This window comes from Phocoena sinus, chromosome 7, assembly GCF_008692025.1.
Source record: "Phocoena sinus isolate mPhoSin1 chromosome 7, mPhoSin1.pri, whole genome shotgun sequence".
In the NCBI taxonomy this organism is placed as follows: Eukaryota; Metazoa; Chordata; class Mammalia; order Artiodactyla; family Phocoenidae; genus Phocoena; species Phocoena sinus.
In genome coordinates, this window is record NC_045769.1 from 51,306,213 (window position 1) to 51,330,814 (window position 24,602).

A 24,602-nucleotide genomic window follows, 5' to 3' on the forward strand; every position below is an offset into this window, starting at 1 on the left:
TATACTCCTTAGGGCTTCCCCGGTGGCGCAGTGGTTGAGAGTCCGCCTGCTGATGCAGGGGACATGGGTTCGTGCCCCAGTCCGGGAAGATCCCACATGCTGCGGAGCAGCTAGGCCTGTGAGCCATGGCCGCTGAGTCTGCGCGTCCGGAGCCTGTGCTCTGCAACAGGAGAGGCCACAACAGTGAGAGGCCCGAGTACCGCAAAAAAAAAAAAAATACACTCCTTTGCTTGGCAAATAATAGCTTTCTTAGGACCAGCACATAGTCCATTTTCCCATGTGCCCTCTGATTCATTCACTTGATAGTCAATATTAAGTCAAACACCTTTTATGTGTCAGGTCCTGTTTTAAATGCCATAGTGCATGCAAAATTAAAAAAAATACAGACCTTCTCCTTAAGGAGTTCACAGGCCAGTAGGAGAAAGAGAGAGAGATTTTCATAAATATTTAGAGTGAAAAATGACACCACATTCTCCTGCTTTTTTCTCACCCTTTAGCTGCTGCTGCTTGAATTGCTTCATGAATTCTATCTTTGACAAGTGACCCATAGGGCCCTGATTTTGTCTCTCTATGCACTTTTGACAAGCTCATACTCACCCAAGGCTTCAATTACCATTGATATGATGATCATTTGTACCTACAGCTTTAGCCCAAACTCTTCTCCTAAGGACCAGGCCTATATTCAACTGTGAACTGGGGGTGTCTACTCCATGGCACCTCCTCCCCCAGGGTTCTCTTCCTCACGGAATGGTGCAATCAGTCACTCAGCTGCCAATTCACCAAGTCAGAAGCTTGGGTTTCCTTTTCTTATTCCTCTACATCTAAAATCTAAACACAATCATTGGGGCTTCCCTGGTGGCACAGTGGTTGAGAATCCGCCTCCCAATGCAGGGGACACAGGTTCAATCGCTGGTCCAGGAAGATCCCACATGCTGTGGAGCAACTAAGCCTGTGCGCCACAACTACTGAGCCTGTGCTCTAGAGCCCGTGAGCCACAACTACTGAAGCCTGCACGCCCTAGGTCCGGTGCTCCACAACAAGAGAAGCCACTGTAATGAGAAGCCCACGCACTGCAATGAAGAGTAGTCCCCGCTCACCGCAACTAGAGAGAGATTGTACACAGCAACAAAGACCCAATGCAGCCCAAAAAAAAAAAAAAAAACACCCCCCCACAAAACCAAAAAACCCCCCAAAACCCCCACAATCATCAAGTTATACTGGTTTTGTATTCTTGGTATTTAAAAACACTGTCCACTTCTTTTCATCCACATTACCACTATTTAGATAAGGTAGCCATCTCCTCTTACATAAATGACTGCATCAGACTTCTACCTGCTCTCCTTTTGTCCAATTTTTGTTTCTATCCATTCTAGGCAGCCAGTCGCCTTTCAAAAATGTAGAACTAGTTGAATCATATCTCTGCTTAAATCCATGAACCCCTCTGCTTTGCCTCCAGGATAGAGTCCAAATTACTTTACCTGACAGAGGGAACACATAATTTGGACCCCTGGTGCCCTCTCAAGCCTCAAGTCTCATTCCTTTCCACACTCAACATTCCAGTTATCCTGAAATTCTTGCTTTCTAAGAATGAATGAGGTACCCTTTTATTTCAGAGTCCATGAATACATTTGCCAGTTCCTGGGGTTGGAATGTGTTTAACACCTCTTTATTTGTATAACCATTACTTCTACTTTAGATCTCAATGAAGAGCTTGCTTTCTCTAACCTCAGAAAATTATTCCATCTATATGTTCTGCCTAAGTGCAACCCATACTTCTCTCTTATGGTAGTCAGTCTCCAAGATAGCCCCCAATGATCCCTACCTCAGGTACTCATACCATTGCTGTACCGGGGTTGGTGGATGTGACCAATAGGATATGGTGGATGTGACGGTTTATATTATCTGAGATCAGATTATCATTGCTTGTGTGTGTGTGTATGTGTCTCTCTCTCTGATAAGTCATTCTGAGAGAAGTGAGTAGCCATACAGAGAGGCCCACCTGGTAAGGAACTGAGGCCTCCTGACTATGCCATGAGTCAGCTTGGAACCAAATCTGCCAGCCTCAGTCTAACCTTCAGGTGGCTGTAGTCCTTACCCACCCTGACTGCAACCTCATGAGAAAACCTGAGCCAGAACCACTCAGCTAAGCTGGTCTCAGAATCCTGAACACCAAAAACTGTGTGAGTTAATAAATGTTTGTTGTTTTAAGCTGCTAAGTTTTAGGGTAATTTATTACTCAGAAATAGATAATACTCCTCACTTCAGACATTTTAAAAGTTGACCATCTACTTGTCTGTTTTCTCTACTAGTTCATAATGTTCATAAAAAACACCTATTTAAATCCAATACTCAACACCTATTTAAATCCAAAGAAATAATACAAGTTACACTATAAAGTTAGTGACAAAATACAAAAGGAAGTACTTGGTTATTCATGGTATATTACAGGGAGAAAATGCTTTATGCAAAGTTTTGAAGGGTGACTTGGAATTTGCTAAATATTTTGAGGGGCAGGAAGAAATGATTACAGTGCAGGAGCAAGAAAAAAGTCCTGTGTAAAAGGCATAGGAGTGAAAACATATTTTCAGTGATCTACAAGTAGCGGAGCTAAGATTATTTGGAGGGGCAGAGGTGGGAGATGAGGCTGGAAAAACAGGCAGAGGCAGAGAGTGAATGTACCCTATTAATTTAACAACTATTTACTGAGCTACTACGCACCAGCATCCTAGGTGCTGGAAATACAGTGGTGAGCAAGACAAAGTCATTGCTCCTATGCTAAGGAATCTGAAGTTTATTCTAAAAGAGATCAGGAGATTCAAGGCAAAAAAGTGACATGTGAATGTTCTAGGTATTCTAGGGTAATAAATCTGCAGATAAAACAAGTAATTAATTGTAAAGAGAAAATGCTATGAGACAATTATATTGGAGAATATTAAAGAAGATGAAGGAGATGATGGACCTGAAATAAGGCAGTGAGGGGGAATCTGAGAAATACTTCAGAGGAACAGAACTCCATTATTAAAACTTGGTGGCATAGTTTCGCGTGGCTATAAGCATAGGCTTTGGAGTCAGACACATTTGGATACAAAATCTACCTTGACCAATTACTGGTTGTCATGGGCAAGTTACTTTATCTTTCTGAGCCTCAGTTTTCTCCCTTGCTGGGATTGTTGTGAAGATAAAGATGGATATGCATAATATGCAAATTCTTTTAGAAAAACATCTCATTTATAAAAAGTACTGAATAAACAGTAGTTACTGTTAAGTTTATCTTGTCAAGTCTTTGCTCACAGAATTCCTTCAGTTTACAGGGCCTCACTTGTTTTTCTCTTATTTGCTTTGGGAAATTGAGTATTCAAATGTCATTTTAATTCAAAGATCACCTCCTGGCCTATACTATGCAAAAGTCTCTTTATTTAATCTTATAATTTATACATAATGACTATTACAATGTTTTTCATATTTTCTTATAAATCTCCCTCCTCTCACCCACCACTACATGATATTTTAAGCTTCTTGAGAGCAGAGTCCATGTCTTATAATTTTGCATTCCTAACACCTAAAAGAGTGCTTGTCATGTAACAGGCATAGTTATCAATACCTGTTATTTACTAACTGTGTTATAGTCAGTAGTTTATGTCTCTCTTTTGCTACATTTGACCTTTTTTAGGACAGGGCCGATGATGTATTCCAAACCCTAGGAATTGGAACTGTACTTTCATGATGCAGGGCTAAAGTCCCAAACAAGGTGAAATGCAGAAATATAAATTCAAGAGAGATAACAAAGCAGTTAATGGAGATGTCTGGTCATCTAGTGTTTGAAAAATCCAAAACAATGTCTAGAAATTGCCCCTAATGATTGAGATGCTACATTTGGCATACTGAAATGGAAACTAGGTGTTTCTTATTTTTGTCAACAAGACAAACCCTGAAATTCCTTACTAGCCTGACAAGTCATCAGAGCTCTTATTGAAACAGTGATCAAAATATTGGGGAGAAAAAAGGGATTTATTTTAAACAGTAAAGAAGATAAAACAACTATATTTAATTCAAAATCTCTTTCCCCACAAGGAACAAATTTACTAATAAGTGAGAACAAAGTTATTTTTCATAATCACGTCCATATAAAACAAGGTTAAAAAGTAGAATTAAGAATTACTATTTGAAAATTGAGAAATTTTTATCACTTTTTCCCTTCTTACCATGATGAATTTCAAATTCCTTAGTTCCTTGTCCTTTAAATACTGCTAGACATGGCTGAAAAACATAGAGATTACTACAGATGTCTGGTGCAGAGGAACAGTCAAACTTGCCAACCTAAAGTATAAAGAGATTTAATCCGTTGAAAATAAAATCTTACCCATTCAGTTAAATATTCATAAGGATAATCCAAAAATGACATTGCATAACAACACAGCTTCTAAACAGAAGTTAATGGACCATGAAAGTAAGAGACAGAACTAATTAATTTACATTTAACACTGAAACTAAATTTAGTTATAAAAAAAAATGCCTCCTAGAGATTTCAAAAATCTGAGAGGAAATTTCCAAGAAAATATTATTGTTTAAGAAACCACCCTTCTAAAAATGTAGAGAATATTTATATAATAGTGGGGTGGGGGAAAGAGAGAATGTCTTAAGAGAGACCCTACAAGCAGAAATAATAAAGAAAAAGGTTCACATTTTCATACGATATGGGAAAAAAACCCAGTGGGCAAATGATAAACCAAATATTTGTAGCATTTAAGACAAAGGATCTATTAAGAAATAAAAATATGAACATCCTATCAGGAGAAAGAAAATGGGCCAGAGACATACATGGAAAATAAAGTAGAAAGCAATTAATGAAAATGAGTATTATTAACAAATCACTTTTGGCCTATCAGGACAGTGCTAATTATAAAGAATGATAATACCAGGGCTGGCACTGGTATAGAGAAATGGTCACTTATATGCTATCAGTAAGAATATAAACTGATATAAACTTCCTGGAAGACTCTGGTAATGAGGATAAAAAATTTTGAAGAAAATATATAACCTTGGTTCAAAAAATTCCTCATACTGCATTTTTGCAGTATATCTTTTTGATATAAAAATGGAAACAAAGTCACCAGTAAAAGAGGATTTGTCAAACAATCATGGTGTAACCATACAGTGAAATACTGCTTGGTCTTTAGGACGATGACTGATACATTTACATATACACACACACATATACATTACACTGGTATGTGGAAAAATTTATATCACTAAATGGAAAATTTTACGAAAGAGAATTTAGTGAATCTAATTTGATTAAAAAGCATACATATAAATTTACATGTATGTCTATTACAATGGCCATTACAATATGCATATATGTGCACACACACACATATGCCCACACTTAAAAAGCTTGAAAGGTTATAACAGTAAATTCTTAGTAGGTTTATTAACAGTGGAGAAAATGTGGATAATTTTTAGGCATCTACTTTAATTCATTTTAGTGCTTATTTATATATGCTAATTTAAAATAATAAATATGAAATTACTTACATAAAGAAATAAGAATTTAAAAAAGGGAAAGATATCCTATTCTATAGTATGCATTCCAGAAAAACTATCATACAGATTTATCACATACCAACTACCCAAAAGAAATGAAGGTTAACCTTTCTCAGATATCATTTTAACTTTTAATACAAAAAAGAAAACGCAACAGAAGAACAAAGGCATTTAGGGGTTTCTTAACCTAGAATTTCAAATAAAACATTTTTATGTTATTTAAAACATAACTTTATGTACTAAATTAAGAAGAGAGCACGTAAGCAGAAGGCTAGGCAGAATACACTTTTCTTACTTGAATATGTTCATTTTTAAGTAGAGTTTTTAGCTTCTTCAACTCAGGATCATTTGAATTTTCATTTTTTCCAAAATGAAAAAATAAGAGCCACCGATGATGAGCCAAACGATCCTTAAAAGTGATTAAAGAAGAAAGTGATAAAGGAAAAGAAACATGAGAGATGGGAAATCCTAAGAGTTCTATCAATAATTTCTATTCCTTTGATTTAATTTTAACTATCCTACCCATTATTTCAAAACATTGTCTAAAATTCAGACCCAGTCATATTCTTATTTTGTAGTTTATTTGTAATAATGCTATATAAATCAATTATATAATATTACACAAAGAAAAGAGTCACTAAATCATAAAATCTTAAAGACGATGACTGTGCCAGGAAAAAGTATGATTTCAACAACACAGAGCCAAAAAGCTGAAAGGTGGGGAAGTCAGATTTCTTCAGGTTTAACAAAAAGTTTGGTAGGGATATAGACTTAGAACACTCTGGGATCAAAAAGTAGAAAAAATAATTGATTCTACTACAAACTGAATATTTCTAAAGTTGCTTCTTAATTCTCAGTGAACAATACAGATAGTTCTGTAAGCGAGAACTAAGAGTTCCAGATCAGATCCAAAGTTGCTTTGTGATCAAAATCTTGCCTTTTCTGGTGCACCTCCTGCAGCCTACCTTCAGGACTAGTTAGGTTTCCAAAACTACAGATCCACACTGAAGCTGCAACGCCAGCAACCCTGGCATTAGAGTTCAACCTAGAACCAACTGATATATATATAAGTCCTTTGAAACTGCTACTTCTTCTCCAAAATGAATAAAACAAACGCTGATTTTAAAATGTTAAGTTCTGAAATGTTACCAACATTTAATACTATTTATTATTAAAAAAATATTACCTCTAGTGTGTTTGCCGAAAGTAGTTCAAAATCTGGAAGGTTATGCATTATTTCCAAATATATTTCTTTAGCATCCAATGAATTAAGAAACTAGAAGTAAGAGAATCGTAATCTTTTTAATCAACGTTCACTTATCTTAGTATCTTAGTTTTTCAGTTTTCAGAGAAAGAACTTTTAAGGAAAGTAATCATAGAAGTTACACGGTTTTTAAGCTAATTATCCTAAATGTTGTCCTTTTCCAAAAAAAAGAAAAGGACAGTATATCATATTGTGGCAATTATTAAACTGGGTTGTTTCTTTAAAAAACAGTGATGTAAAATAAATTTCATTATTAGGTGTTTCATTACCTGGAATTTTCTATTAACTATGCTGCATATTCAATGATAATCCTCAAAATAACCTGGAGTGACCTCTGGCTCATTGGGAAAAAGCTATGGTATGTTCAGTTTAATTTTAATGCTAACATGTTTTACAGAATGCCAATGCTTTACGAATTCTTGTTAAAACACTAGAATATTTGGTGATCTAAGATGCTTCATACCCCAATCAATAATTAATAGGAATTAAGAAAAACTTATTGGAAAACTGGAATGGACTTTATTATAGAGATTTTTAGAAATAATGTACCAAAACCAAACCACTTAGGAGTTTTACAGAGTAAAATGTATATATATAAAATATATATTTTAAATTAAATATATTTTAGATCTAGGTCTCTTATTTAAAACAAAACAACTGAAATAGACACATCTTGATTCTAACAAACCTTCTTTATTTCTGTCCATATTTTATCCTCAGCATATTTTTCTCATAGAACTCTCTTTGCGCTTCTAATTCTCATGGAAGCAGCTGCTATTACAGAGTGCAGCAATAGTTACATCAAGAAAATGTATACAGGGGTTGATGAAACAGTTTATTGTATATCTTTAATTATAATAAACTATTTGAAATTCATATATTACTTGAAAGATCTAAAACTCCATTAAAAACCTGTAGGAACTACCACTGTATTCACAGTTTAATTGTGTTTGACATGAGAATAGTCAATAGAAACAATGTCTATAACGTAAGTACAGAAAACTCAATTTTCAGCTTAAAAAAAAACTATAGCATAGTCCCAAAAAATCTATGAAATAACTTGTTACCAAAGGGCTTAAAAGGCCAAAACAGAAGACTTTCATGTCTCAGTACTATAAGCTCATTCACTTTAGTCACATTCATGAAGATTTTACTAAAAATACTCCCATAACAGCTTATATAAACATGTAAGTTACAAATCCAGTAGAACCTCCTTATAAACCTGTTTGTTTTAGAGTAAAATTTGGCAGTTACATCTAGAAGGGTACTGTCCAGCCTCTGAATTTCACCTGCCAGACATATTTAGCTGGCATAGTGTTTTACATTTTTTAAAACCTGAATGCTTTTAGGAGGGACAGGGACTGCTAATTCGTCACTCTGTGTTGTCACATTTCTAATATCACTCATTTATGTTTCCTAAGATCATATCTGAGCTTGCTGTTTTATATCAAAAATTAAAATACAGAAAAGAACACTAAAGGTAGTCTGTCTTATATCAGTCTGTTTTTCTTTGTGGGTTCTCTAGGGACCTATCCGATATGGCAGTATTTGTCTCAGCTCCTTAACAACTATCTTGAACCTCAGTTTCCTCATTTATAAAATTAGGAATGTGAACCACACCAGTAGATTGCCAAACTGAGTCTATACCAGAATCTAACAGGGTGCTTTAAAAAAACAGATACCAGATTCCAGCTAAACCTACCAATGATCTATATTTTAACATTAGAAAATATACAAATAAATGGAAACCAATAAATATTCATTTAACCTAAGAATGTATTCCATACCTTTGGGTTTTTAAAACTGTAATGGTTTATGCCAGTTTAAAAATAATCCTTATAGCTTAACTTTATAAACTGAAATATTAAACAGAATCCCAGAAATTAAATATTCTAAATAATTAAGTGTCCTATAATCAGATGATATAAACTCGTTCCTTGTTTTGCTCATTGTTTACAAAATGATGTATTTGAATACGTGTGTGTGTAAAGAAATTAAAGTGATTCATACCAAAATACCACTTTTCTCTTTGTTATTTAAAGTGGCTCCAGGAGGAAAATATGCAGTAGTACTTGTTGTAATGTCCAAACTTTTACAAAGGTTGTCCTGGGTGGCACAGTCCATCCATCCTACATTAACAAGACCATCCTAAAATGGAAAGAAACAAAAAATCGTGTTGTAAGTGGAAGAAAAAGTTAAAAGGATTTATATCTAGCAAAAACACAACTTTCCTACTATTAATTAAACTTTTAAAAAGAACACTCAAAAAATGATGCAGATTTGAGTAACATGATTAATAAATTTAATCTAATGTATATAAAAATTACACCTTACATAGGAAACATTTTCGAGCATACACAGAACATTAACAATCTTCGTAAGTGGCAAACTCCCAAACCATAAGGCAGCTTCAATAGTGTTAAAGTATCAACAACACACAGACTGTACTCCCTGACCATAATATGATGAGACTAAATAAGTAAAATAACAAAACGACAAAAAGTAATGTTTAGAAATGACAAAAACACTAATATATAACTTCCTGGTTAAAGAGGAACTCTAATGGAATACTTAGAAGTGAATGATAACGAAAACACCACATGTTAAAATGTATTGAACACAGCTAATTAATTAGAAAGAAACTTACAGCTATGAATACATTTATCAGAAAACAAGAAAGATTACAAATAAGTGAGATAAATGTTTAAGAAACCACCAAAGAAAATATTTGGGATCAGTTTTTAAATGTGTTTCTTAACATGGTGATACAATTTTACAAAGTAATTGATGCTTACCAACATCCCACTTAACCTGAGACGTGTCTGTGAAGTCAAACAATCTGGTGGGGGAAAAAAAACTTATGAGGCAATTTCAGCTTAAGTCTGTAATTAGCTGTTCCCCCAAACCATCATGTTGATTCTTAGGCAATTAACTGGGCTGTGCTGGTAAATACTGAGACTTTTATTTACTAGGTAGACATAGAGGTCAATGTCTCATTCTTCTCCCTCCTGTCCCCTTTTCTCTCCCTACCTCTCCCTTCCCTCTCCTTAGTCTTTTATTCTCTCCCGTTAGTTTCTCAGGATTTCCAGCTAAAAAAAAAAGAAGGAATTCCCTCTCAAGTACCTCTTTAGGAACTTATTCTCAAATGTCTCCTCCTATCAACAGTCCCCTTTATCCAAGGGATCTCATGATTTGGAGTAATAAAATGTAATGCCTATTTGATAAATAACAATATGTGCAGAATCCTTAAAATACAATACAATCTTAGAATAGCTTCTTCACCATTTTTATGTAAGTCCTATAAATATGAATGTTACGATACAATGAGATAGATTTAGAAGAAAGGGAGATGCAGCATCACACAGCTCACAGGGACAGGTGAAATCAATCTACCTATGGTAAAAGTAAAATAATGTCAGAAAGCTTTAATAGTTTTCCTTATGTGTGGAATGGAGAGAAACATGTGCATTAGGCCAAAATGAGGGAAAACCCCTCAATGACAGACTAAGTTTAAGGGTGATTTTTGCTGCAAGGCAATACATTCCTAAGATGGGCCTTACCCCATGAGGTGAGTGGCTGATTTTATCTGCAAGGCAATACCTTTCCAACACAGCAGCATAAAGGCTGAGAGGTGAAGTATGGGGAAAAGATCCATGTTGGGATTAAACATATGAAAATGCATTCATTAATTAGGATATTTTCTAACACTAGGACCAATTTTTAACCAATCTTATTGCTTGAATACAGTTTATGTTTGTGTAGGGTACTGAACTTCCAACTTAATTTACTAGGGGAAAGGGTCCTAGAAACGGAAAGTTATCATCTTCAAATATATATATATATATATATATATATATATACACATTTTTTTTTTTTAAGGTTGCAGCACATGACATGTGGGATCTTAGTTCCCCAACCAGGGATTGAACCTGTGTCCCCTGCATTGGGAGTGTGGAGTCTTAACCACTGGACCACCAAGGAAGTCCCCCAAATATATACTTTTATGAGGCAAACATGTACATTTCTGAAATGAATACATATGAGGGAAAGGCAGTAACTGCAAAAAATTATTATTTTGTGAGGGTTGTATCTGTCAACAACTAATTATTTTTTTGAAGTGTCAAAAACATTTATAGCTATCTGATGGTATAATTTACCATAAGTATAATTAAGCTGAAAAATTTGCCCATTGAATATAAACCATATGATACTTTAAGAAATTAATAACTGTAGAGGAGAGATCAAGATGGTGGAGTAGGAAGACATGGAGCTCATCTCCCCTGACAACATACCAAAAATACATCTACATGTGGAACAATTCTCATGGAAAACTAACTGGAAAATGGCAGAACTCCTACACAACCAAGGCTGCAAGAAAGATTTCCATATAACCAGGTAGGATGGAAAAGGCATAGGGTTGGGACCCCCATCTGAGATGGATCTGAAAGGAAGAGAAGGTCCCCATGGGCAGACCCTCAATGTGGGGAGCAAGTGGGTTGAACCACAGACTGGACATTCCAGTCCTGGGGTCCTGCAAGGAGGAGACAAGCACCCTTGGCTGCCAGGAGAACTGCTGGGACAGACGAAGGGCTAGAGAAGCCTAGACTCTACTCATGAGGAGTACGCATGTGCCGGTTTACCAAAAATCAAGGCGGAGAGAGCTTTGCACTGGCAGCTGCCACTTGGCCACACTCCCCAATCCGAGCTGGTTGAACATCCCGGCCCCGCTCACTCCATACCACAGCCTGGTGCTAGATTTGAGCCAACCAAGCCCTGGGAGAAGACTTGGTCTAGCTATGCAGAGACAGACTGGGGTCCTGGGATGTGATCTGGGTGGAGTGGAAGTGGCCACTGTCAGCACTTGCTCAGGCAGTGTTGCAGGAGCACCCCGTAGTTTGCCTCCCAGTGGAGCCAATGCTCTGGCTCCACCCACTCCACACAGCAGCTTAGCCTTGGAGCTGGGGCAGACAGGTCTGGGAGAAGACTGCCATGGGGTCAGCCCAGTGCTCTGGTGGTAGCACAGCCACCTCAATTCCTGCAGCCACTACACCCCAACCCCCAGCCCCAGCCTAGTGAATGTCCCAGCCTCACCCACTCCACACCACAACCTTGCACTAGGTCTGGGATAAACAGAAGAAGGGATGAGACCTTGGGCTGGTTCCGACTGGAGCCTCAGATGCCTACAGAGGTGGTGTACTGGTCCTTTGTGAGCACATGGGCCTCACTTGCTTCAGCAATCACCTCCTTTGGGGGCAGGGCACCACTCAAGGGGAATGGAGCCTGATTGAGCCCAACCCACAGGGCATTTACTCCAACAGCTGGGGAGCAGGCCCTGTCCCTGACAGGGCGGCAACAGCTATGCAGCAAAGAGGAAGTCCCACCTCACACCCTGCACAGTCTTTAGATCCCTCAAAACCAACCAAACCCCCTATCTAGGTGATAACGACCAGCATACCCCAAAATAAGACATGGCTGGTGTCCATCATACACACAGAGTCTACACAGGGATGCTACCACATAAAAACACCCCTTTAAGACCATAATAGATAATCGTTTCTCCTATATTCAGAGACAGAGACAGTTAAGTAAAATGAAAAGGCAGAGGAAATACTCCCAATTAAAAGAGCAAGAAAAATCCCCTGAAACAAATAATGAAACAGAGCTCACCAGTCTACCAGACACCAAGTTCAAAAAGGTGGTTATAAAAACGCTAAATGAATTAAGAAAGATCAATATAAATGCATATCACTGTAACAAGGAACTAGAAACTACAAAGATGAACAAATCAAAAATAGATAAATAATTCAATTTCTAAGATAAAAAGAAATCTAGAAGCAATGTACAGCTAACTAAATGACACAGAAGAATGAATAAGTAAGCTGGAAGACAGAATAATAGAAATCGCCCAATCAGAAGAGCAAAGACAAGTGAAAAAAAAAAATGAAAGGAACTTACAAGATCTATAAAATAATATAAAATGTGCCAACCTACGCATAATAGGGGTTTGAGAAGGAGAAGAGAGAAGGGGATCAAAAACTTATTTGAAGAAACTATGGCTGAAAATTTGCCAAACCTAAAGAAGGAAACAGATATCCAGATACAAGAAGCACAAAGGATCCTAAACAAGATGAACCTGAACAGACCCACAAGATATATCATAATTAAGATGGCAAAACTTAAAGACAAAAAGAGCATCCTAAAGGCAGTGAGAGAAAAAGAGTTAATTACAAGGGAACCCCCATAAGGCTATCAGCTGACTTGCAGGCCAGAAGGGAGTGGCATAATATACTAAAAGTTCTGAAAGGAAAAAACCTGCAACCTAGGATACTCTATACAGCAAGATTATCATTTAGAATAGAAGGAGAGATAAAGAATTTCTCAGACAAGCAAAAACTAAAAAGATTCAGTAATACTAAACCTACCCTAAAAGAAATATTGAAGGGTCTTCTCTAAATGGAAAAGGAGCAAGACACTATAGGAAAGAGAAAATCAAAATAGGCAAGGCAAATATACAGTAAGAATTGAAGATCACTTAAATAAACTAGTATGTAGACTACACAGTCAAAAAAATTGTAAAAGTGACTCTATAATAAAAATAAAAGGATAAGTTTAAACATGTAAGATAGGATATCAAAATTGCAAAGTACCAGGGAGGGGAATAAAAAATGTACATCTTTTAGAATGTGTTTGAATTGAATGACTATCAGTTTACATCAAGTAGATAGTTATGGGTCAACACACCTGAATTCCATGGTAACCACAAATCAAAAACATAAAATAGATTCACAAAGACCAAAAAGAAAGGAAGTCATGCATACAACAAAAGAAAACCATCAGACCAAAAGAAAAAACAAAAAAAATAAACAAAACAACTGGAAAACAAGGATTACAATGGTAATAAATACAAACCTATCAACTACTTTAAATGTCAACAGACTAAATGCTTTGATCAAAAGACTGGCTGATTGGAAAGAAAAACAAGAACCTGAAATATACTGTCTACAAGACACTTACTTCAGGATAAAAGACACAAACTGAAAGTGAGGAGAAGGAAAATGATATTTCAGGCAAATGGGAATGACAAGAAAGTGGGGGTAGCAATATTCATATCAAACAAAGTAGACTTTAAGACAAAGGCCATAAAAAAAGACAAAGAAGGGCATTATATAATGATAAAGGAATCAACACAAGAAGAGGATATTATACTCATTAACACCTATGCACCTAATATAGCAGTACATAAATATATAAAGCAAATACTAAAAGACATAAAGGGAAAAACTGACAAAAATACAGTAATAGTAGATTTAACACTCCACTGACATCAATGGACAGATCATCCAGACAGAAAATCAAGAAGAAAACAGTGGTTTTAAATGATACAACAGACCAGTTGGACTTAATAGATTTCTACAGAATACTACATCCCCTGAAAACCCCAGAATACACATTCTTTTCAAGTGCACATGGAATGTTCTATAGGACAGACCACATGCTAGGTCATAAGACAAGCCTCAACAAATTTAAGAGGATAGAAGTTATTTCAAGCATCTTTTCTGACCACAATGATATGAAATCAGAAATTAACTATGGAAAGAAAAACAGAGAAAGAACAAACATGTGGAGGCTGAACAACATGCTACTAAGAAACAAATGGGTCAAAGATGGAATCAAAGAAGAAATTATAAAATACCTTGAGATTAAGGAAAATGAGAACACATTACAAAATCTCTGGCATGCAGCAAAAGCAATTCTTAGGGGGAATCCACAGCGATACAGGCCTAGCTCAAGAAACAAGAAAAATTTCAAATGAACAATCTCACCAACCACCTAAAAGGATTAGTAAAAGAAAAAGTGCAAAGTCAGCAGAAGCAAGGAAATAATAAAGATCAGAGAGAAATAAAATAGATCAGGGAAAAAAATAGCAACAAAAAAGATCAATAAAACCAAGAGTTGATTTTTTGAAAAGATAAATAAAATCGACAAGCCAGGCTCATCAAAAAGAGAGGACCTCAATAAAGAAATTAAGAAATGAAAGAGGAGAAATAACTGTTATCACAGAAATACAAACAATCAGAAGAGAAATACAGTGAACAGTTACATGCCAACAAACTGGACAACCTAGAAGAAATGGGCAAATTTTTAGAAACATACAGCCTGGCAAGACTAAGTCAAGAAGAAACACAGTTTGAGCAGGCTAATCACTAGAAGTGAAACAGAATCTGTAAAAATAATTAAAAGAAAAACTTTCTGCAAACAAAAGTCCAAGACCAGATGGCTTCACTGAAGAATTCTACCAAACATAAAGAACTTAAACTAATCCTTCCCAAACTATTCCAAAAAACTGAAGAAGAGGGAACACTTCCAAATTCATTCTATGAGGCCACTAATTACAAAACTAGACAAAGACACTACAAAAAAAAAAAAAGCTACAGGCCAGTATCTATGATGAATATAGGTGCAAAAATCCTCAACAGAGTATTAGCAAGCTGAATCCAACAATACCTGAAAAGGATCATACACCATGATCAAGTTGGATTCATTTCAGGATCACAAGGATGGTTCCACATATGCAAATCAATCAGTGTGATACACCGCATTAACAAAAGGAAAGACAAAAACCACATGATCACATGATCATCTCAACAGATGCAGAAAAAGCATTTCACAAAATTCAACATCCATTCATGATAAAAACTCTCAGCAAAGTGGGTGTAGAGGGAACATATTATGACATAATAAAGGCCATTTACAACAAAGCCACAACCAACATAATACTCAGTGGTGAAAAGTAAAAGCCTTCCCTCTAAATTCAGGAATAAGCCGAGGATGCCCACTCCCAGAGCTTCTATTCAACCGAGTATTATACGTCCTAGCCACAGCAATCAGATAAGAAAAAGAAATAAAAGGTATCCAAATTGCAAGGGAAAAGGTAAAACTGCCACCCTTTGCAGATGACATACAATACTCTATATACAAAACCCTAGTCTTCACCAAAAAAAGTATAAGAACTAATCAAGGGATTTGGCAAGATAGCAGCATACAAGATTAATACAGAGAAATCTGTCATGTTTCTATACACTAAAAATGAAATAAAAGTAAAAAAAAAAATCCCGTTTATAATCTCATCAAAAAATTTAAATACCTAGGAATAAACGTAACCAAGGAGGTGAAATACCTACGTGCTGAAAACTATAAATCACTGGTAAAGGAAATGAAAATGATTCAAAAAAATGGAAAGATATCCTATATTCTTAGATGGGAAGAATATTGTTAAAATGGATATACTACCCAAAGCAATCTACAAATTTAATGCAATCCCTATCAAAATACCATGACATTTTTCACAGAATTAGAACAAATAATCCTAAAATTTATATGAAAACACAAAAGGCCCAGAATTGCTAAAACAATTCTAAGGAAAAAGAACAAAGCTGGAGGCATAACCCTTCTCAACTTCAGAATATACTACAAAGCTACAGTAGTCAAAAAGCATGGTATTAGTACAAAGACATATAGATGAACAGAACAGAGAGCCCAGAAATAAACCCACACACCTACAATCAATTTATCTATGACAAAGGAAACAACAATATAGAGAAAAGACAGGCTCTTCAACAAACGGTGTTGAGAAAGCTGGACAGCTACATGTAAATCAATGAATTTAGAATACTCCCCTCCCACCATATACAAAAATAAATTCAAAATGATTTAAAGGAGAGAGTAATCAAGATGGCAGAGTAGTAGGATGTGATGCTTACCTTCTCCCACAAATACATCAAAAATACACCAACATGTGGAACAATTCTCACAGAATATCTACTGAACACTGCCAGAACACCTCAAACTGCTGAAAGGGCAAGAAAATCTCCATGTAACCAGGTAGGAAAAAAGAAAAAAAAGAAAGCAAGAAAGAAATTGAGACAGGACCTGTGTCCCTGGGAGGGAGCTGTGAAAGAGGAAAGGTGCCAGCCCCCCTGGCAGGGAGACTGGCCAGGACAGAAGGGGAGCTTCAGAGACTCGGAGAAGAGTGCAGCAGCTAGCTTGTGGCAGCCAGAGTGAAGGAAGAACCGCACAAATGGTCAGTGCCACCACCCTGCACTCTCCAGTCAGAGGCTTGTGTCTGTCAGTGCGGGCAGGGGCTGGGTACTGGAACTCAGGCTTCAGAAATCAGAACTGGGGAGAGGACTGGGGTTGACTGTGTGAAGACAGCCCTGGGGGGTGCTGGAATCCAGTGCGACCATGGCTGGTGGTGTGCAGAGAAGAAGCCTGGGCCACCTTAGAGGCCAGCTGCCATTATTTGGGGGTTGCGTGAGGGGAGGGGCGGGATGCAGGTTGTAGCCTTTTTCCCCATGCACACACTTGCAGAGGGTAGGGCAGTGCCTGCAAGGGAACGAGGGGACGTCACAAGCTGCCACCACTGCCTGCCCAGATGCCAGGAGCGGTTGCAGGCCGCCGCCGCCTCCCTCCCAGACCTCAGGAGTGGTCGCAAGCCACCTCTGCTCCCATCGCATGCTCCAGGGGGTCGCCTGAGCTGCCACTGTTGTCAAGAACCCCAGGACTGGGCACTAGCCACTGAATCTGCACACCCCCTATCAAGGGGATGACAACAAGCACATGCTGAGGAAATAGGTGACAGGCATCCATACTAAAAACAGCCCCTACAACAAATAAATTAAACCCACACAAACTACACAGGGATGCCCCCACATGTAAACAGCCATTCAAGACCACAAGATAATTGTTTCTCCTAAACTCAAGGAGTAAGAGAAATATAACTAAAATGAAGAAGCAGAGGAACCACTTTCAGTTAAAACACCAAGAGCATTCCCCTGAAAGAACAAATAATGAAATAAACCTCTTCAGTCTAATAGACACCGAGTTCAAAACGGAGGTAATGAAAATACTAAAGAAATTAAGAAAGGCTATCAACAGAAATGCAGAATAGTGTAAAAAGGAACTAGAAACTATAAAGAGGAACCAAGAAAAATTAGAAAACTCATTTGCCGACATGAAAGCTGAGTTAAAGCAATGAAAAACAGAATGAATAATGCAGAAAAACAGATAAGTGATGTGGAAAACAGAGTAATGAAAATCACCCAATCAGGACAGCAGACAGAAAGCCAAATGAAAAAAAATGAAAGCAATATAAGAGACCCACAGGATAATATAAAGCAGTGGTCCCCAACGTTTTTGGCACCAGGGACCGGTGTGGAAGACAATTTTTCCACCAATGGGGGTGGGGGTGGGGGATGGTTCAGGTGGTAATGCAAGTGATGGTTCAGGTGGTAATGAGTGAGGGGGAGCGATGGGGAGTGGCAGATGAAGCTTTGCTCACTTGTCTGCCACTCACTTCCTGCTGTGCATCCCGGTTCCTAACAGGCCACGGTGGTTGGGGACCTCTGATATAAAGCGTGCCAACCTATGCATAATAGGGATTCCAGAAGTGGAATAAAGAGAAAAAGGGATGGAAAGTGTACTAGAAGAAATTATGGCTGAAAACTTCCCAAACCTAAAGAAGTAAACAGATATCCAGGTACAGGAAGCACAGAGGGTCCCAAACAGACCTACACCAAGACATATGATAATAAAAATAGCAAAAGTTAAAGAGAGGGTTCTAAAGGCAGCAATAGAAAAACAAGAGTTAATTACAAGGGAACTGCCATAAGACTATCAGTTGATTTGTCTACAGAAACACTGCAGGCCAGAAGGGACTGGCAAGATATAGTCAAAGTCCTGAAAGGGAAAAATCTACAACATAGGATAATCTACCCTGTAAGATTATCATTAGAATAAAAGGAGAGATAAAGAATTTCTCAGGGGACTTCCCTGGCGGTCCAGAGGTTAAGACTCTGCACTTCCACAGCAGGAGCATGGGTTTGATTCCTGGTCCAAGAACGAAGATCCTGTATGCCACATGACGTGGCCAAAAAAAAAAACATCAGAGAGAAAAGAAGCAGGACAATATAGGAAAGAGAAAATCACAACCTCAAAGTAAGTCACTTAAATAAGCCAGTACACAAATTAAAAAAAAGAATTCAAAAACTTCTGTGAACACGATGATAACCACAATGAACAGCAAAAGGATGAACATGAAGATGTAAACGGGGACATCAAAAATCATAAGATGTGGGGAGTAAGAAAGTGTGTATATATTTTTTTTCTAGAATATATTTGAGCCTATAAGACTACCAGTCTAAGGCAAGCAGAAATAGGAAGGGTTAACACGCTAGAAAAGCAGGGTAACCACAAATCAAAAACATACAATAGATTCACAAAAACCAAAAAGAAGAGAACACAAGTATAATACAAAAGAAAATCATAAAACCACAAAAGGGTCATCCATTTACAATGCTTGGTGTCAGTTTATTTATCTCTTGTAAAAATAAAATACAGTGTGCGTGTGTGAAAAAAAAATGACAAAAGGGAAAACAAAGAAGAAATATAAAATCAATGGGAAAACAAGGTTTAAAATGGCAATAAATACATATCTATCTATAATTAACTTAAATATTAATGGACGAAATGCTTCAATCAAGAGACACAGAGTGGAAGACTGGCTGAAAAAACAAGAGCCTAAAATATGCTGCCTACTAGACACCCACTTTAGGGCAAAGGACAAACATAGATTGAAAGTGAGGGGATAGAAAAAGATATTTCATACAAAAGGAAATGATAAGAAAGTAAGAGTTGCAATGCTCATATCAAACAAGATTTTAAAACAAAGATCATAAAGAAGGATAAAGAAGGACACTACATAATGATAAAAGGATCAATACAAGAGGACTTCACACTCATCAACATACATACACCTAATACAGTAGCACCCAAATACATAAAACAAATATTAACAGAGATAAAGGTAGAAATTGATAGGAATACAACAGTAGTAGGAGACTTTAACGCCACACTCACATCAATGCACAGATCTTCCAGACAATCAATAAGGCAACAGAGACCCCACATAATATAACAGAACAGCTAGACTTAATTGATATTTTCAGGACATTACATCCCCCCAAAATCAGAATACACATTCTTTCCAAGTACACATGGAGCATTCTCTAGGATTGACCACATACTAGGGCACAAAACAAGCCTCAACAAATTTAAGAGCATAGAAATTATCTCAAGCATCTTTTCTAACCACAATGCCATGAAAGTAGAAATTAACCACGAAAAAAGAAATGAGGAAAAAACGATTACATGGAGACTAAATAACATGCTACTAAAAAACCAATGGGTCAACGATGAAATCAAAGAGGAAATTAAAAAATACCTTGGGACAAATGACAATGCAAACACAATGATACAAAATCTCTGGGATGCAGTAAAAGCAGTTCTTAGAGTGAAGTTCATAGTGATACAGGCCTTCCTCAAAAAACAAGAAAAATCTCAAATAAACAAACTAACCTACCACTAAAAAGAATTAGAAAAAGGACAACAAAACCTAAAGTCAGCAGAAGGAAGGAAATAATAAAGATCTGAGAGGAAATAAATAAAATAGAGATTAAAAAAATAAAAATAATCAATAAAACAAAGAGCTGGTTCTTTGGAAGGGTAAAGAAAATAGACAAAGCCCTGGCCAGGCATACCAAGAAGAAAAGAAAGAGAACACAAATAAACAAAATAAGAAAAGAAAAAGGAGAAATCTCAACTGATACCACAGAAATACAAAATACCATGAACAATTATATACCAACAAATTGGACAACCTAGAAGAAATGGATAGGTTTCTAGAAACATACAGCCCACCAAAACTGAATCAAGAAGAAATAGATAATATGAAAAGACCAATCATTAGAAGTGAAAGAGAATTTGTAATTTAAAAACCCCCTACAAACAAAAGTCCAGGACCACAGAGCATCACAGGTGAATTCTACCAAACATACAAAGAAGAATTTATACCAACCCTTCTCAAACTCTTCCAAAAAACTGAAGAGGAGGGAACACTCCCAAGAACATTCTATGAAGCCACCATCACCCTGTTACTAAAACCAGACAAAGACACAACCAAAAAAGAAAATTACAGGCCAATATCTTTGATAAATATAGATGCAAAAAACCTCAACAAAACATTAGCAAACTGAATCTTACAACACATAAAAAAGATCATACACCACAACCAAGTGGGATCCATCCTAAATTCACAAGGATGGTTCAACATACACAACTCAATTAATGTGATACACCACATGAACAAAAGAAAAGGCAAAAACCACATGATCATCTAAACAGATGCAGAAACAGCAGTTGACAAAATTAAGCATCCATTCATGATAAAAACTCTTACCAAAATAGGTACAGAGGGAACATATCTCAAGATAGTAAAAGTTATTTATGACACATCTACAGCCAATACAATACTCAACCGTGAAAAGATGAAAGCCTTACTAAAATCTGGAACAAGACAAGGATGCCCACTCTTGCCTCTTCTATTCAACATAGTATTGGAAGTCCTAGCCATAGCAATCAGACAAGAGAAAGAAATAAAACACATCCAAATTGAAAGAGGTAAAATTGTCATCATATGCAGATGATATGATACTATATATAATTAACCCTAAAGACACCACACAAAAACTACTAGAACTGATAAATTCAGCAAGGTAGCAGGATACAAGGGTAACATACAGAGAAGCAAGGAGAACTACAATCCTGCAGCATGTCAAACAAAAACCACATTCATAGAAAGAAAGACAATATGAAAAGGCAGTGGACTATGTACCAGATGAAAGAACAAAATAAAACCCTAGAAAAACCACCACATGAAGTGGAGACGGGCAACCTTCCAGAAAAAGAATTCAGAATAATGATAGTGAAGATGATTCAGGACCTCGGAAAAAGAACGGAGGCAAAGATCAAGAAGATGCAAGAAATGTTTAACAAAGACCTAGAAGAATGAAACAAACAGAAATAAACAATACAATATCTGAAATGAATAATACACTAGAAGGAATCAATAGGAGAATAACTGAGGCAGAAGAATGGATAAGTGACCTGGAAGACAAGAATGGTGGAAATCACTGCCATGGAACAGAATAAAGAAAAAAGAATGAAAAGAAATGAAGACAGCCTAAGATACCTCTGGGACAACATTAAATGCACCAACATTTGCATTATAGGGGTCCCAGAAGGAGGAGAGAGAGAAAGGACCCGAGAAAATATCTGAAGAGATTATAGTTGAAAACTTCCTAACATGGGAAAGGAAACAGCCACCCAAGTCCAGGAAGTGCAGAGAGTCCCAGGGAGAAACACGCTGAGACACATACTAATCAAACTGACAAAAATTAAAGACAAAGAAAAATGATTAAAAGCAACAAGAGAAATATGACAAATAACATACAAGGGAACTCCCATAAGGTTAACAGCTGATTTCTCAGCAGAAACTCTACAAGCCAGAAGGGAGTGCCAAGATATATTTAAAGTGATGAAAGGGAAGAACCTACAACCAAGGTTACTCTACCCGGCAAGGATCTCATTCTGATTCGACAGAGAAACCAAGAGCTTTACAGAAAAGCAAAAGCTAAGAGAATTCAGCACCACCAAACCAGCTCTACAACATATGCTAAAGGTACTTCTCTAAGTGGGAAACACAAGAGAAGAAAAAGGCCTACAAAAACAAACCCACAACAATTAAGAAAATGGTAATAGGAACATACATATCAATAATTACCTTAAAGGTGAATGGATTAAATGCTCCAACCAAAAGACACAGGCTCGCTGAACGGATACAAAAACAAGACCCGTATATATGCTGTCTATAAGAGACCCACTTCCCTAGGGACACATACAGACTGAAAGTGAGGGGATGGAAAAAGATATTCCATGCAAATGGAAATCAAAAGAAAGCTGGTGTAGCAATACTTGTATCAGATAAAATAGACTTAAAAAATAAAAAATGTTACAAGAGACAAGGAAGGACACTACATAAGGATCAAGGGATCAATCCAAGAAGAAGATATAACAATTATAAATATATATGCACCCAACATAGGAGCACCTCAATACATAAGGCAACTGCTAATAGCTCTAAAAGAGGAAATTGACAGTAACACAATAATAGTGGGGGACTTTCACACCTCACTTACACCAATGGACAGATCATCCAGACAGAAAATTAATAAAGAAACACAATCTTTAAATGACACAACAGACCAGATAGATTTAACTGATATTTACAAGACATTCCATCCAAAAACAGCAGATTACACTTTCTTCTCAAGTGCACACGTAACATTCTCCAGGATAGATCACATCTTGGGTAACAAATCAACCCTTGGTAAATTTAAGAAAACTGAAATCATATCAAGCATCTTTTCCGACCACAACGCTATGAGATTAGAAATCAATTACAGGGAAAACAAGTAAAAAACACAAACACATGGAGGCTAAACAATACGATACTAAATAACCAAGAGATCACTGAAGAAATCAAAGAGGAAATAAAAAAATACCTAAAGACAAATGACAACAAAAACACGATGATCCAAAACCTATGGGATGCAGCAAAAGCAGTACTAAGAGAGAATTTTATAGCAATACAATCCTACCTCAAGAAACAAGAAAAATCTCAAATAAACAATCTAACCTTACAACCTAAAGGAACTAGAGAAAGAAGCACAAACAAAACCCATAGAAGGAAAGAACTCATAAAGATCAGAGCACAAATAAAAGAAAGAGAAATAAAGAAAATAGCAAAGGTCAATGGAACAGGATAGAAAGCCCAGAGATAAACCCATGTACCTATGGTCCTATGACAAAGGAGGCAAGGATATACAATGGAGAAAAGACAGTCTTCAATAAGCGGTGCTGGGAAAATTGGACAGCTACATGTAAAAGAATGAAATTAGAACACTCCCTAACACCATACACAAAATAAACACCATACACAAAATAAACTCAAAATGGATTACAGACCTAAATGTAAGACCAGGCACTATAAAACTCTTAGAGGAAAACATAGGAAGATCACTGTGACATAAATCACAGCAAGATCTTTTTTGATCCACCTCCTAGAGTAATGGAAATAAAAACAAAAATAAACAAATGGGACCTAATGAAACTTCCAAACTTTTGAACAGCAAAGGAAACCATAAACAAGATGAAAAGACAATCTTCAGAATGGGAGACAATATTTGTAAACGAATCAATGGACAAAGGATTAATCTCCACAATATATAAACAGCTCATGCAGCTCAATATTAAAAAGCAAACCCAATCCAAAAATGGGCAGAAGACCTAAACAGACATTTCTACAAAGAAAACATACAGATGGCCAAGAGGCACATGAAAAGCTGCTCAACATCACTAATTATTAGAGAAATCCAAATCAAAACTACAGTGAGGTACCATCTCACACCGGTTAGAATGGCCATCATCAGAAAATCTACAAACAGCAAATGCTGGAGAGGGTATGGAGAAAAGGTAACCCTCTTGCACTGTTGGTGGGAATGTAAATTGATACAGCCACTATCAAGAACAGTTCGGAGCCTCCTTAAAAAACTAAAAATAGAACATCCATATGACCCAGCAATCCCACTACTGGGCATATTCCCAGAGAAAACCGTAATTCAAAAAGACACACGCACCCCAATGTTCACTGCAGCACTATTTACAATAGCCAGGTCATGGAAGTAACCTAAATGCCCATTCACAGACGAATGTATAAAGATGTGGTATATATATACAATGGAATATGACTCAGCCATAAAAAGGAACGAAATTGGGTCATTTGTAGAGATATGGATGGACCTAGAGACTGTATACAAAATGAAGTCAGAAAGAGAAAAAT

At 36.7% G+C, this 24,602-nt stretch overlaps 1 protein-coding gene across 7 annotated transcripts in view; it reads right to left on the bottom strand.

The window, feature by feature from the left end:
* DNAJC10 (DnaJ heat shock protein family (Hsp40) member C10) overlaps window positions 1-24,602 on the bottom strand; it is a 60,236-nt gene that overhangs the window by 16,756 nt on the left and 18,878 nt on the right. For 6 of the 7 annotated variants that reach the window (XM_032637120.1, XM_032637124.1, XM_032637123.1 and 3 more), the window contains 5 exons: window positions 9,604-9,647; window positions 8,819-8,956; window positions 6,731-6,820; window positions 5,840-5,953; window positions 4,203-4,317 (listed from right to left, as the gene is read on the bottom strand). In XM_032637120.1, the coding sequence (XP_032493011.1) occupies window positions 4,203-4,317; window positions 5,840-5,953; window positions 6,731-6,820; window positions 8,819-8,956; window positions 9,604-9,647 (501 nt within the window). The remainder of the gene's footprint in view (window positions 1-4,202; window positions 4,318-5,839; window positions 5,954-6,730; window positions 6,821-8,818; window positions 8,957-9,603; window positions 9,648-24,602) is intronic. The other variant, XM_032637122.1, reaches the window with a different exon arrangement.